General features: G+C 37.1%; 1 protein-coding gene across 19 annotated transcripts in view; it reads right to left on the reverse strand.

The window, feature by feature from the left end:
- Nucleotides 1-16552, reverse strand: part of AFF4 (ALF transcription elongation factor 4) — a 50962-nt gene that overhangs the window by 11675 nt on the left and 22735 nt on the right. For all 19 annotated transcript variants that reach the window (XM_026687694.2, XM_087955375.1, XM_026687711.2 and 16 more), the window contains 9 exons: nucleotides 16227-16271; nucleotides 14189-14275; nucleotides 10372-10408; nucleotides 9359-9407; nucleotides 7865-7885; nucleotides 7153-7207; nucleotides 4965-5002; nucleotides 4575-4737; nucleotides 1667-2590 (listed from right to left, as the gene is read on the reverse strand). In XM_026687694.2, coding sequence (XP_026543479.1) covers nucleotides 1667-2590; nucleotides 4575-4737; nucleotides 4965-5002; nucleotides 7153-7207; nucleotides 7865-7885; nucleotides 9359-9407; nucleotides 10372-10408; nucleotides 14189-14275; nucleotides 16227-16271 — 1419 coding nt within the window. The remainder of the gene's footprint in view (nucleotides 1-1666; nucleotides 2591-4574; nucleotides 4738-4964; nucleotides 5003-7152; nucleotides 7208-7864; nucleotides 7886-9358; nucleotides 9408-10371; nucleotides 10409-14188; nucleotides 14276-16226; nucleotides 16272-16552) is intronic.

Consider the following 16552-nt stretch of genomic DNA (forward strand, 5'->3'; position numbering starts at 1 on the left):
GCGTCACTCTTTATTATTATTCTATTATTATTCTATTCCACCATTTTTTGATATTAGTGCAACTCTTGTTCCGTGGCGAGTTGGCCTTGGTGAGTTGTCCCGCAGCTATTTGATTGCAGTGAGGTGACCATGGCAAGTTAGCTGCAGCAAATTGGCCATGACGAATTATCCTAGACCAGGTATGTCAAACTGATGGCCTGGGAGTCAGATGCATCACGTGCAGGCCACACCCACTCCAGCTCCGCGAAGGGAAAAATCATGATGCATCACGTGACGGCAATGTGACGCAGAAAATTTGACACCAGTGTCGTAGACCCTGATGAGTGACAGTAATCTTGGCAAAACAGCTCAATAGCTGTGTAGCTGGGCCAGACCAAGGAATCAAAAATACCTCAGGTTTCAAGAAGATAATTTTAATGCTCCCCTAGGGTAAATATTAATTATTGGAAATTATATTAAGATATTTCCCAGCCTTATTTTCAGTTATATTAAGGCAAAACGCCTTTGAAAACTATGAGTGTTTCCCCCCATATTTCTCCCCATTTGGGCCTAGTTGTCTTTTATGAAGCTGTCAACAAACTTAGTCATTACTATTTCTTCCATTTTTTACTACTATCCACAATTCCTTACAACTGTTACAAATAATATTCCTCACATTATAAGTAGATAACATACATTGATGATGTATGATGCCATGGTACAAAAAATACTGCTTAATTTGATGAATGTAAAGAAATGTAACTCCTCACTTTTTAACTGACCACAGAGTGTCAAAATGGCTACAATTCTTGCTATCCTAACAACAGCATTTTTTTTAAATGGAAATTTCTAGTCCTATTTACTGTACTATTTCCAAAAATATGTAAGGATATATTTATAATTAAGCTGTTAGATTAGTAGGATTGTGCAGTGTTTTGGCTTCAAAAGGGAAAAAGTGCAACAAGAGATACTCATTTGTGAGGAACTCATTAAAACAGCTCCATCGTTTCTCTGGCCTTTGCAGCCATTACATTGGCCCGGTATGATTCAAAAGACCTTTTCCCATCAAAACCAAAACGGTACTGTGACCATTAATTATGTATTAAATCAGATCTAAAAACATTGAGTATATCTTCTCATTAAAATGAAATAAAGATTATATAGCAATATAACTATGCAAATATATTATTATATGATAAAACAAAATAAGTTTTAAAAATAAACCTTGCAGGAATGTCAAGCTGCATGATGGACTGGAAAAAAAATAACTTTTCTATCTACCCTAAGCCACCTGTACTATACTGCTAAGCTAATAAAATTAATGCAATTATTTTTTTAAAATGAAACAAAAATTGTCCTATGTCCACAAGGACTATACCATAATCTACTATTCCATCCTGTTTATACAGATAGATCTAGACAAGCTTTAAGACCTTTGCATCAAGATTGCAATCTATACTGTAAAAAGAACAGTACTTATTTGTGAACACTTTTTATTTATTTGATTTGTACATCATTTTTTAGGAATTCCAGGCACAGCACTTTCCTCCTATTTTCCTCCACAACAACCCTGTGAGTTACATTAGGCGGAGATCACACAAAATAACCTCGGGATGAAGGCCACAACTTTAAAAACTACTTTATTAAATGTTCAGTTCTGATCACAAGCTTCATGCTGAAAACTGACCTGACATAATTTATGCTTTTTTCTGCCCTTGTTGGAACTTTTGTCAGAAGTTATTTTCTGGGGTTCTCTTGGATGCTTCTCGCACACATTTTTTCTCTCTGATTTTGATAGGTCTGTCTCTTTGTAAGGCTTCCCTGGTATTCTGGTTAGGAGGCTCAAGTCAATCTTCACAATAAGGGGATATCTTTCCTCAGGATCGCTGAGCGGTGAAAGGAGTTCCTTCTCTTCCATAGGAGAGAACATTCGTTGTCGTAAAAAATTGTCATCCTCCTCTATGGAAGGTTTAACAGGAGTCCTATTGCTGTCCGAATATTTGGGGGTTTGTGATGAAGGAGGAAGGCTCTCATTCTCATCAGAATCAGAGGAGGAGGTATCTGTTTCAATGAATTCCTTAGATTTCTGGGCGGGTTTGTTTGCCACCTTGCATTTCTTCTTCTCTGTGATAGGCCGAGGGGATGGTTTAGGCTCCTTTTTTATATTTGGTTTTCTGGAGCCTTTTGTGGCTGCTTTGTGTCTGTTAGAGGGTATGTTTGTTGCCATGTCCAGGGGGGTTTCACTTTCTATTTTCAAGCCTCCTCTGGGCTCTTCTGCTGATGGTTTCTCTGCTTTTTTGGGCTGCTTCTTGCCTACAGTCCTCCTTTGGATTGCACTATCACTTTGAGCAGGGGACTTCTGTCGACCACGATTGCTCTCCGATCCTTTCTGGCTACCTTTTGAATCTCTCCCAGGTGTGGAAGATATGGAATCCTTTGATCCACTTTGGTCTGCATATCCTCCCCCTGTGCTCTGATCTCTTCCCTCTTTTTTGTAACCTTGGGTTGATGGGATGTTACTGTCAACGGAGGAAGCTGGTGATACTTTGTGTGGGTTCACCTTGTTTAGCCAGTTGTCAAGCTGCCACTTATTTGTTGGAGGTGGCTCAGGCTGAAGAAAGAAAAGAGGAAAACCCAAATGACAAAATTCTGCATGAATACAGCCTGGAAAAAGAGGAATTATTTTGCCCACTTCTCTCCTATGGCCCAAAGGCTGTGACCGCATCCAAATTTGAAAAGAGGATCATCTAGAAATGAGAGGAGGGCTGTCATAACTTGCTACATTTCTCAACCAAGAGAACTGCATCAGAATTACAGAATTCAGCTCACAATTCATACCATCAACCTGGAAGGAAGCGCTGCTCTTTTCAAACAAGCAGATTCAGTGTTACCCAAAATGGCTGATACAATAATAAACGACACAAATCAGCAGCACAATTCTCTCTACTAAGAGAGCTATTCCTAGGGGCTCAGCTAGCACAGTACAGAAGTTTCATTGTGCAATTCAGGGATCTGGTTTCTTGACAGTGTCAACCATGACTACAGGTAGTCCTCGACTTATAACCACAATTGAGCCCAAAATTTCTGTTGCTAAGTGAGACAGATGTTAAGTGAGTTTTGCCCAATTTTACAATGTTTCTTGCCACAGCTGTTAAGTGAATCATTGCAGTTGTTAAGTTAGCAGCACAGTTGTTAAGTAAATTTGGCTTCCCCAGTGACTGCTTGTGAGAAGGTCACAAAAGGGGATCACATGACCCTGTGACACTGCAATCGTCGTAAATATGCCAGTCGGTTGCCAAACACCTGAATTTTGATCACGTGACCGTGGGAATGTTACAACAGTTGTTAAGTGTGAAAAACAGTCATTTTTCAGGGCCATTGTAACTTTAAACTGTCATTAAATGAACAGTTATAGGTTGAGGACTACCTGTATTAGTAGTTTACTGTTTTAACATTTGCTTTGTTACTTATAATACATTTTTTAAAATACAACATTTTCAGCAGCTTGGATATTCCATGTAACAGTTAGCACATTTTAAACAAATAAGCAAGCCGGAAGGCAATCATGAAGAATGGAAAAGGAACAACATTTTACTTTCCTTCATTTTGGAATATTCCTGTACTATAATTCTACAAGGATGACATTTTTAAATCATTTTAAATCATTTTTAAATCATCAAGGTGTATGCACATGCATTTTAACCCACTCTCCTTCCAGAGGATAGACTGTTGTTTGATCAAATCACTGCCATCCATATCCCACCACCTCATTTCCTTCTTTATAACTATCAATGTGACATTTTATACAGGTGGTACGTGACTTATGACCACAACTGGGACCAGAACTTCCACTGCTAAACAATGTGGTTGTTAAGTGAGTCATGCCTGATTTTATGATTTTTTCTGTCACATTTGTTAAACGAATTACTGCAGTTGTGAAGTGAATCATATGGAATCAGCTTCCCTCATTAACTTTCCTTGTCAGAAACCAACTGGGAAAGTCGCACATGGTGATCACATGACCCCAGGATATTGCAACTGTCATAAATACATGCCAGTTGCAAAGCACACAAATTTTGAACATGAGTCATAAGCGCAGTCATAAGTCACATTTTTCAGAGCTGTTGTAACTTTGAACATATTATTTAAGTGAAGGACTACCTGTATCTTAAGTATAGAGTTAATCAATTCACCCAAGATTTCCTGACTTTGGTGTTTGTTGTGAATTTGGAGATTTCATTTCCATGGAACAAAAAGAGTTACCTCTAGGTTTCTCAACATACAAATGTTAATATACAGTGTGTAAGATTTAGCAAAATATAAAAGGTAATCAGAACAAATTGAACACATTTACTTCTGCAAATTTTGGAAATCCTGAGAGTAAATAGAAATCACCAGTAGCTTTTTGGTTTTAAGCTAAACAGGCATCAGACTATGTTCGCTGTTGATTGCAAACAGATTATCCGTCTAAACTAATTAATTGATTCCATAAACATAAAGAGTTATTGCTGTTTATTAAAAGTACCTGAGGACAAGTCACGTCATGGTTGCCAGCCATAACACTATTTGAAAGGCAGAGAAAAAACAAAACTTACCTCAGGAGATGCACTTTGAGAAGGCTCATTTGCCTCGCTATCGCTGGAACTACTTTCACTTTCTGAGTCTGAACCCGAACTGCTTTCAGACCCGCTATGGCTGCTTGAGTCATCCCTAGAATTATCTGCTCCTTCACTTGTATGTTGGGAAGGCTCAGAATTACTAGGAGAAAAAGGGAATGGAGAACAAAGGCTGAGAGGTTTTAAAATCTTAAAACATTATTCATAGGTTGAAGAGTAAGTAACTAAACAACCACAGAAGGGCTGCATTTGCAGGTAAAATTCCACTGCCTCTTGTTTCAAAACCAATTCTCGAAAGTAGATTATATGCGACTACCATGCATATTACTTTAATATAACTGCATACTGCCAGACACTGTATCTACATACCTTCCAGGTGTACCTCTTGGTACTGTCTTATCAAACTCCTGTAAGTAAAGAAAAAAAAATGCAGATTAGCATTGATTAAAATTATGATAATAGCTTTGTTAGTGATTTACAACATGGATAAAGATGGATCATCTGTATAAATTAAAACTGAAAACAATCTGAAATTAGATTGTCAACTCATAGTCTAAATACTACTATACACTGTAAATTGATATATCGTAGATTTGCATCTTTTCCTCCTCAAAATAACCCAGCTTTTCTTCCTATGACTGGTACCTGAGGTAAATACACTTATGAGTACAATCCCAGTGTTGCTTTTTAATTTTTAAAGTTTTACTTGAAATGAAGTAAATGACAGAAAACAGCATTTTTCCAATTCAGTTAATTTATCTGCCATGAAACCTTCCACCGACTTTATTTTCTTAACACTTGATTAAACATTTTCTCCAGGCTTTTTATAATGCCCACTGTGATATTTTTCACTAGTGAAATAGTTTATTACATGTTTGTGTCCTGTCAGGTCTGTGCAATGCTTCTGATTCCGTTAGAAAGAGGTGGGAAGCAAAGGGGTATGAACACAACACCTATTTGGGACCCACTAAAGCCAAGACATCTGTTTACAGTGTATATGATTGGGCAGGAAGTCTCCCTGCAGCAGGGGTGTCAAACTCACATTGTCACGGCAGCATCACGTGACCTAACGGGACTTTCTTTCCCTTCAGTAAACTGGCCGTGGGCATGGCCAATGTGTGATGCATCCAGCCCATTGGCTGGAAGTTTGACAGCCCTGCCCTACAGCAAATCAATACTTCTGGATAAAGACAAAGCTGCTTTAATGCATTGGACACGAATTGAATTGATGCTCCCATGCTCACTGAAGCACCTTTCCAACAGAACCTAAAGCACTGCACAGCCTTACTATTTCTAATTTATTTTTGAATTCAAGATAGATCTTTAATAAATGCTTTAATTGGTATAGGTAGTCCTCGATTTACAACCACAATGGAATCTGTTGCTAAGCAAGACAGTTAATTGAGTTTTGCCCCATTTTATGACTTTTCTTGGCAGTTATTAAGCGAATCACCACAGTTTTTAAGTTATAACACGGTTGTTAAGTGAATCAGACTTCCACATTGACTTTGCTTGTCAGAATATTGCAAAAGGTGATCACATGACCCTGGTTTACTGCAACCGTCATAAATATGAGCCAGTTGCCAAATGTCTGAATTTTGATCACGTGTCCATGCATAGTCATAAGTGTGAACAATGGTTGTAAGTTACTTTTTTCAGTGTGTTGTAACTTCGAATGGTCACTAAACGAACTGTTGTAAATTGAGGACTACCTGTAGTGGACAACTTTCTCTAGCTAGAGATGTCCTTTACAATTACAGGTAGCCTTCGGGCATTGTTTTAACAATGGTTCAAAGTTACAATAGTGATAAACAAAGTGACTTTATGAACTGTTCTCAAAGTTACCACCAACATATCACCCTTGCAATCATGTGATCACAATTTGGGTGCTTGGCAACTGGTTCACATATATGACACCTGCAACATCCTGTGGCCGTGTGGACGCGATTGTGACTTTCCCCGGGCTTGCAGCCTCCCAGAGTCCTGGAATTGTCATTTGCAAGCATCTGAGGGAGCTTCCGACAATCAAAGTCAATGGGATAGCCAGATTTGCTTAACAACCACTTAATTCTCTTAAAAACAGTGGCAAAAAGGTTTGTAAATAGGGCACTACTAACTTAACAACTGATTTGTTTAGCAATGGAAACTTGGGGCTCAGTTGTGGTTGTAAGTCAAGGACTAACTTTCCACATTTTTCACCTTGTTTAAGAGTACACTAATGCATTTTACATGCAATTGCCCTTGAAAGTGAATACCAACACATCATATGAGCTGTCCAGGACCCATTTCAAAGATTTGCCACTAAGGACATGGCTTGGGAGCCAGGTGATAGCTTCACTATCTTTTTTTTAAAAAAAGTAATGAAGTTACTATTTAAATAGGTTTTTCTAGAACAAAGAGTTTAATAGTGCTGCAATTTAAACTGTGCTTTTTTTTTAAATATTTGTCTTGCCTTTGGTTAATTTCATTTTTGTGTTTATATTACATTATTTTGATTATGTCACAAGGCTCTTCAATTTGGGAGTAAAACGGCACAGAAATTAATAGTAATAATAACCTGTTCACCATCGCTATCTTCACTGCTGCTGAGTTTCAAATCATTTATCAGAACACTAGGGGGGAGAGGGAGAGATGAAAGAAGCAATTTTGGTAAAAATATTATCAGATACACCATATCATGACACTGTCAATTTTCCTTTATTATTCAACTGAAATAGTACCCCAAGAATGATAGCAAGGGCTTACAATGCTATCAAAGCCCAATAGTTATTCTGAAAATGCAAGCATTAATTGTAAAAATTCATACCTCAGAAAACAACATGGTAACTAGCATGAATAAAGTTCAAACTATGGTTACAAACATGTCTAGATGCTGCAACAGACTACATCTAACCAAAATTTAAAAATCAACCAATAATAAATCAGGAACATATTTATCAGAGACCTGATTTTGTTTCAACAATTATAATATAAGTAACTAGCATCACTGAGGCTATAGATAATTTTACAAAAGATCCCAACTAAAAACTGATACAGTCGATACCAAGCTAAAACCTATTTTTAGATTTACAATTTAGGAACTGTTATAACGTTTTAACTGAATTAAAAGTTATTAACTCATACTTCCTTTTTTCATGCTTTACTTTGAAAATTCAAGACCTGGGATTTGAATGCTTTACATATAACTAAATCTGAACAAAATATTTGTATTTTTCAAAAAATCAAGACATTACATTAAATGATAAACAATAACAAACATAATATCTTACTTGGTCTGGTTTGATTCACATCTGGAATAGAAGCAGAAATTGGGTTAAACATTTTCAAGCTAAAAGACTTCAAAGTAAAAATTAATCTTAGACTGAGTGATATTTCATTTACATTCATACTTGACTTCTACACATGCAGCAGAAAAGACACTAAAGGTAAAGAAATGGATTGTGACTGCTGCAGACTGCATACGAGACATGTCAGACAAGATGCCTGCAGCTGGAGGAAGGTGGAGTTTAGAGTCATCGGACTGAGAACTGATTGGAGATTGTGACTCTGAGGGGAGGTTTCAAACTTTTGCTTTTTACTGGGTCTAATCCCAGAATCTGGCCAGAGTTGGAATTACACCAAGACCTTGCCAATTTGATATGTTTCTAATAAACAGACTTTAAAGAAAGATGGATGCCTTGGATTTTATTTCTGGGGACATATTTATTTATTTATTTAATATTGCTGCCTATTCGCCCATGGCAACTCCAGGCGGCTTACATAATGTAAAACCATATCTTAATTTAAAAAAAAAAACTAACAAAAAGAATCAAATAAATTAATAAAGTACAATAGATCAAAAATATTACTTGGAACCTTGGCATTCAAGCTCTTAATACAAGACACCAATTACCTGCTTCACTAGCACAAGTTCTATGTGGCATGGATAATCAGAAGCAGCATTTGAGAATGTTTCTAAATAACTTTAGGGATGACCAAGATGATCAAGTAAGGTTTTAATAGGACCCTGAAACCTGCTCACCATATTTATGTGGTAAGGGCTCTCCTGTTCAAGCTGGGGAATGATGGAATCATCCCTGCAACTGCATTGCACTTACAGTAATACTATAATACTTTAAACTATAAAAACCCTGGAGAGGAAGTCTGAGATTGCTATTTAAATGTTGAACCATAAAGTATTAAAACGGTCTGTCTGCCTAGTTCTAAGTCTAGAGCAGAAATAGAAAATATCAACTCTACAGTTGTTTGGATTGCCAGGCCAAACTGGGAGGCTTCAACTCCAGAACATCCTTGATAGCACATACAAATGCAGAGCAAGATGAGGAGTAGGAGCAAGGAGGTATCGCAGGGCCTAAAAGGCAATTCAATAAGGCTATGAGGGTCAGTAAGGATGGATCTAAATAGTACTTAAGTCGTAGACTCCCAGCAAACATCAGGGCAATAGGTTGGCCTGGAAATAAAAAACATCCTATTTCAAACATTTCCATATTGCTGCCAAGTAAACTGAATATGCGTCGAGCCTTACACAATTTTACAATAAATAAAAATTTATTAAATAAAATAAAAAATATGGAAACCTAGGCCCACGGTCATTTCCTGTTCTCCAGGACAGATTCCATTTCTATTCTTTAGGACAGAAAGTGAATTATTTAGAAATAAATATACCTTGGTATAGCAAACTCAGGTATCTTGAAACAGTATTTGTATAAAATATAACCATTGCTAATTAGTTTATATTCACTCAGAATTATAGCCATACTTACGACTTAGACTGGTGGCCATTAGATGTTTTCAATGAAGGATTGTATCTTTCTGAGTGGAAGAAAAAGAGAATGTAATGGCTTAAAAGTAAACTCCGAAAACATGTGCACTAACCAAATTACACACTTTACAGACTATAACGGCCCAGTTTGACATAGCAAGATTGGACAAATTTATTATTTCAGGGAAAAAAACCTGTAAATGTGCAACAACCATCACTTGTTCAGGATTTCAATGTAAGCAAAATACAGCACATTAAAGCGCACTATATTAGCAAAATGTTAGATACAGGGAAAGACGGCATAGAGAGGAACCTGGTAAGGAATAAAGAAAGAAATCAAGGTGTTTGCAAGCCCTGACACTCAACTGCAGACTATATACATGAAGTAGATCAGTCATCAAAGTTATAGAAGAATAGTCTGATATTTCAAATTGCATGCAGCAATACTAGTTAGAATGCTAGTTATAATTATTTTTGACAACAATTGTTTTTAAAAGAAATTTGTTTTAAAATGGAATCATTCCAATGTAAGAAAATAAAAGAACAGGAAAATTATTTCACAAAGGTCTGGAATAGAAGTTGCCTGCTTTCAATTCTGTCCCAATTAGAAAAACAAGTATAGACAGCACTGCTGATGCTTATTTTTCTTATTTGTGGATATTATAGGATTCATGAATCACTTCTGTAGCTTCAAATATATATCAGATTCAAAATATATCATAAAAATACCTAAATTTAGCAATAGAGCAAATGTAAGGAAATGCAAAATTAATTGTAAAAAGCCAAATGTTCTAACTTTACCTCCTGTTAAACAAGCAAGTATACAACTGTAACTGCAAAAATGTATGAGCAACGTGATTCAGTTCTTTCCTCTGCTGAAAGTCCCACCAGATCAGTATTAAATGTTTATTTATATTTTTTTTAAAAAAACAGCATTCCAAAGGAAATCAGAATGTAAAATATCAAAATTAGTCAAAGAAATAAATTCAATAGAAAGATTAAGCATGTACTTACTTTGATCCCCAGTGCCAAAATTAGATTGCTGAGTTTCCTGTACAAAACAGAAAACTTCTGTTATTAACAGAACATATTAAGAGGAAAAGCTTACAATGTACCTTTTACCATTGTGTAGTCCATTGTGTAATTTAAGTAATCATAAATACAAAGTTTGTATATGGAAAAAGTATGGGTAATCCTTGACTTACAAAGGCCCTTAGGACCAGAATTTCTGATGCTAAATCCAATCCTGGCAGTCTTGACTGCCATTATTAACCAAAGCCCAAGATTGTTAGGCAAGGCAACTCCCTGCTGACTTCCCATAACCAAAGTCGTTGGGAAAGCTGAGACAAAGTTGTAAGTGCCAAGCCAACAAGCAGACAAGTGGCTGCTGCCAAGTGGGGGGTAGGATGCACAAGGGTATGCATGAGAGGCCTGGCATGGATCAGGAAAGGTGTGTAAGAGCTACATCACGAGTTGTAGAAGGTGCGCAGGGATGCATGTTGGGGAGCTTTTGATGTGGATTGAGGAGTGTGCAGGTTGGGGAGGATGTATGAGGATGCAACGTATGTCAGGAACAGTGCACAAGCAGCTGTTGTGGTTCACCAGCAGCAGGTGAGGATGGCTGCGGTCTCGGAGAGTGAGGACTCAGATGAGGGGCCTGCGTGTGAGGCAGGGATGCGGCCAGGACCATCAGGGAGTGGAATGCTGCCTTCGGAGATTGTGGAGGCTAGCAGCAGTGATGAAGAGGTTCCCGAGGAGCCTGTGCCCAGTGCACGCGCGCGCAGGGCTGCTCAAAGGAAAGAGCAGTTGCAGCAGCACGGGCGACTCGGGAGTAAGGCTACAAGGTGATGGCCCCTCCCTCAAGAGATAAAAGCCTGCTGAGAAAACAGAGTTCTTTGCAGGAAGCAAAGAAGTTTTTGCACTCAAGTCTTGTTCGGAATATCTTGGTTGGTGTTTGGAGACTCTTTGTGTATGAACTATTTCTTAGTAACTTTACCTAGTGTTCTTGGCAGCCTTGCACCACCTTGGCAGGGCTCATTCTTATCAGAGATAATTAGTTTGAAACAGCCTTTTAACTGTGAAGGAACAGAATTTGTAAAGAACCATTCAAAGGTTTTTCTGTTACCTCTGTTTCGTGTTTGTTTCCTTGGAACAAGGTTTGGGTCAGAACAGCAGCCAACATGAGCACGAAAGGGTTGGGGGAGGGTGCATGGGTGGGGAAGACTTGCCCCAGTGACCTGTGACCTTCTCTGCTGGCTTCCCCAATGACTTTCTGAGGAAGCCAGCAGGGAAGGTTGCAAATGGCAATCACATGATCACAGAGTGCTGCAAATGCTCATAGGTGTGAACCAGTTGCCAAGTGTTGAGAAGCAGGACCATGGGAATGCTGGGATAGGCAGAACTCAAAGAACTGATGGTAATCATCATTTGTTCAGCACCATCATAATTTTGAACAGTTGCTAACCAAATGGTGAAGTCGAGGACTACCTAAAATACAGCCCTACATTTATCACTACCTCGAATTCTGAAATTTGGATCAGATGCATCAGATCAGATGCAGATGATTACATTTTTAGAGAAAACAGTCTTATTTAAATTTTAGGTATTTAGCTTGATATTTCCCTTGTTCATCATGCCTACATCAAACAAACTCTCTGAGATCTTCAGAAAGGTTATAGATGACAGTGAGTTGAAGTGATTTAAAAATATTGCCAAACAACTGGACATAAATCATTTCATTGTCCAGAAGATTATCTACAAATGGGGAAAATTTCAAACAATTGCCAACTTTCTCTGGGCAAGCTATTCCAGCACATCAAGCCCAAGAGCAGTATGCAAGATCTCAGCAAGAACATCAGGCAAGGCTCATAAACACCAAAGGAAAAAACCAGGACTTCTGCAACAATGTGCTTTAGAAAGATGAGGTAAAGATGTGAGTTTTTGGTCACAGTAACAGAAAACGTGTTGGCAAAAACCAAAGACAGCCTTTCATCAGAAGAATCTGATACCAACTATAAAGCAGGGTAGGGAAAATTTAAGAGCTTAGAGTTGCTTTTCTGTATCAGGGCCTGGGCAGCTCACCATCATATGAATTCTCCATTGTACCAAAGAATGCTTGAAGATGATGCAAGCCCATCTGCCAGAAGATTGAAGCTCAACCTTGCAGTATGACAATGACCCTAAACATTCCACTTTTGTTATTTTATTTTATTATTATTTTATTATTCTATCAACAAATGGCTGGAGAGGAAACGGATGGGTTCTGGATTGACCAAGTCAAAACTCAGATCTAAATCTCATCAAGATGCTATGGGATGATTTCAAATGGGCTGTGCATGCAAGAAGCCCCTCAAAACATTGCACAGCTGATAAAATTCTTCCCAGTCAGTGTCTGAGACTGGTAGATCTAATATAAGAAATGCCTACTGAAGTTGCTTCTGCCAAAACTGTACTTGCTTTTTCCACAGAATGTAATGGTTGGTAATCTGTTTTAGAAACACTAGTTTGGTAGCTGATGTGCTTTTACATCTGGATGTACTTCTACATTCTTGGATAACAGCTTGCACCTAGTGTGGTTTGAACACCTTTAGTGGAAACTATATGAAAATGCAGCTTCATCATTTTGTCTTCTTGGGATTTCAATATTAATTCAATATTAATATTTCATTGGTATCTCCATAATGTTCAGAAAATTATAGCTAGCGAAGAACACAGATGAATAATGTTGACATGTTATAGTGCCATTTATTTCATATATTCACAATTTCTGTCAACTTTTGTCCCACTGAATGCTCCACAAAAGTATTCTACTAGTTATTATTAATTGGTTTCTAACTCATACCAGAAAATTCTCATACACAAGTTTTGCTTCTATAAACAATGCACATTGAAAAATATTTGCCTAAATGCTTTAATTCATCATTTCTTCCACTCAAACTACTGAGTTATTAGTTGCTATTAAACACAGGCAAATTTGTTATCTAGAAATGTTTGCGCTGGTGGTTTTTCATTTTGTCATTTTTCTATTCAATTTTTGAGCAGAGAAACATTAAACCACATAAAAACAATTTTGTGCTATATAAAACATTTAGTATCTTCAGAAATTCTGCCTAACTAATTAAGAAGGTATTCAGGATATGCAAATGTCTAGGTAATTGGCTATAAATCTTCAAGTTTTTCCAAGCAGAAATTATTTGAAAATAGAAACATTTTTTAAAGTTGTTGAATAAAAAAAATATTGAGAAAGGAAATATAAAAAATGTCATGAGAAATTGCCATAATTGCAATATGAGCACATTTCATGTGCTCAGATAAAAGTTTTTTTTTAGCATATGACTACCACTTCCAGTCTATTAGATTCTCTGATTTTGCCCAGTGCAACGATGTTTTGTTAATTGTCATAGTTTTGGATATTTTTTCTTTAGAATAAACAGTCACATGCTTGTTAGAAATCTAGAAATCTAGCACTGCACCATTTACACTGGATTGTCTAAAGTACTAGTAAGACCCTTTGAAGGCAATGAAGTGCCATGTCAGAAAACAGCACAACAAGCTTCCAGGCAGGATTCCAGTTATGAATAATTGATACTATTTAATATGTAGAATATATTAAAAAGATGTTTACCTACAGGTGAAATAATAGTGCATAATATTGTAACATCAAAACAGTTACACAAGAAAGAGAAGTTTCAAGGCCACAAAATAAGCAAAGTGTTGAGTTGAAATAAACAGATTTTGAAAATCATGCTTCAGAAAATATTGTTTCCTCATCTTAGGCTTATTTGATTTCTAACAACAGATACTTGTAATATTTATAGCATTGTTCATTTACCTTTGTTGGGAATGGAAACTTTGAAGGTTCAGTTTTGCAGGGTGTGTGTATTGCAGTAAGTGGCGGTGGCCAAATATGGGTCATCTCCTGTTGTGAACAGAAACCCAAAACATTAGAAAAATTCTTTAAAAATACACTGAAACATTCTGTTTCAGTACAATACAATTTAACTACATACCTATAGGACACTATGAGTGTCGCTCAATCATTTTCTAGACAGTGTTTCTCAACCTTAGCAAGTTTAAGGTATGTGGACTTCAACTCCCAGAATTCCCCACCCAACATGGCTGGCTGGAGATTTCTGGGAGTTGAAGTCCACATGTCTTAAATTTGCAAAGGTTTAAAAACACGGTTCTAGGTTCACCTTAATCTCTTTCCTAATGATAATCATCCAATTCCCTTTCACTTCTTAACTTCCCAACTATGGAGCTATAAGTATAGAAGAATCTATTCTGGACATTTAAAAGTAGAGTAATTGAATGGATATTGAATGGAAAGTATCCATTTACCAACTACATTTTTGTCAACTGAGTCAATGAAGATCTCTAGCTATTGGATTTATTGCCTAAATAAAGTTGAGGCTGAATTGATAAAATGGAGATACTGTATTGGTATTTCCATGTTTGAAAAATAAGTACAACTCATTCTAGTTAGAGCTACATTCTTATCATGAAATAAGTTATTAAATTTGTATGCTGCCTAATTCTCCACAACTCTGAGCAGTGCACAACAGCAAACAAAGAAATTACTATAAAGCCAATAAAACTTAAAAGGTAAAAATGGCAAAGACAAGTAAAATGAGATAATTTTTTTGCGAGAATTCACTAAAGGCTCAAGTGGCTTCAGGACAGCAGAATGCTTTAAATAAATTTCAGCTGGTTTCCAAGTGTTTCTGGAATGATCTGACAATGATAATCCAGTTCAGTTTTCAGACTGGGCTTCTATTTGTTACTGTCTGTCCCTTGATGATGACCCCAAAACCTTAATGCAGAATGCAGCAGCTACAACTGGTACAATTAAATGGGATCAATATAACATTTCACTTAAAGATTAGACCACCTGTCTATTCTCAACCAATCCCAAGATGCTTATGTTTGCCTTTAATTCCATAACTTGCTTGGCAAACAAGTACACAAAAGATCACTTCTTCCTATATCAATACTAAGATCTTTAGGGGCAACTTTTCTCTGGATATTGTGTATGTGTGTGTGTATGTGTGTGTGTGTGCGTGCACGTACGCGAAGGGGTCATTCACAATGGCACCTGTTCTTTGAATGTTTTAGTTGCAGAAACCTGCCTGGCTAACTAACATTGCTACTTGGCACTAATCAAAATACAATTTGCTTGGTAATTTTAAAATAATCAAGCATTATGTTCATTGTCTTTTAATTATTTTAATGAAGACTGTGTTTACCTTGTGTGGTTTTTTTCAATTGGAATTAGTATTTTTGGTATAACTTAATGGTGCTAAAATATCAGCGGGCTCATAAATGATAATATGAATTCTACAGTGTTATTCTTTCTTTACCAGCTGTCAAAATGCTCATTGAGAATTTAGAACTGTCCTTTTCAGGATAAAGGAGAATTAATTAACATCATTAATATCTGTTCCAGTGAAATGCTCCTTGTGAATTTTGCTTTCTACTTTTCTCTTAATATAGGAATATGCTTTTTTTAAAATAATTTTTAAAATTATACCTGAAACTTAAATAACTTTTAAGTGTTTTAAATCAGGGGTCCCCAGCCACCGGTCCGCGGACCAGTACCGGTCCGTGAAACAAGTCCTACCGGGCCGCTGGTTTGCTGGGCGCCGCCATCTTTTTTTGATGAAAAAGTGCTTCCGGTGAGCTTTTCCGGGTAGAAAGCTCACCGGAAGCACTTTTTCATCAAAAAGATGGCGGCGCCCAGTTAATGCCGGTACCAGGCCGCGCCATAAAAGGTTGGGGATACCGGGCCGCGGCATAAGAAAGGTTGGGGATCACTGTTTTAAATAATTAAGCCAGTAAACAATAATAGCCAAGGTAAATGGATAACTTACTTTTAGAATCTCATCCACACTGTTCATATCACCGGATGCTGAAGCCTATAAATCAATATTGAAAATTTAACTGGACTACATGTCAATATGTTAACATCTCCAAAACTTACAGCACTATCTAAAATGTCTAACATCTTCACACGGTACAGATAAGTCTTTGACTTAGAACCATTGGTTTGTTGAACGTTCGACATTACAACAGCACTGAAAAAAGACTGCTCCTCATATTTATGACTGTCACTGCATCCCCAGTCATGAATGGTTGCAGTTTTGGGCTCATTTGATCAACATTTGCCACCTTCCCAATGGGCTTCCAAAAGCAAGGT

Source organism: Notechis scutatus, chromosome 2, assembly GCF_049901735.1.
Source record: "Notechis scutatus isolate UNSWTSFEM ecotype Mainland chromosome 2, rNotScu1.2, whole genome shotgun sequence".
Lineage (NCBI taxonomy): Eukaryota > Metazoa > Chordata > Lepidosauria > Squamata > Elapidae > Notechis > Notechis scutatus.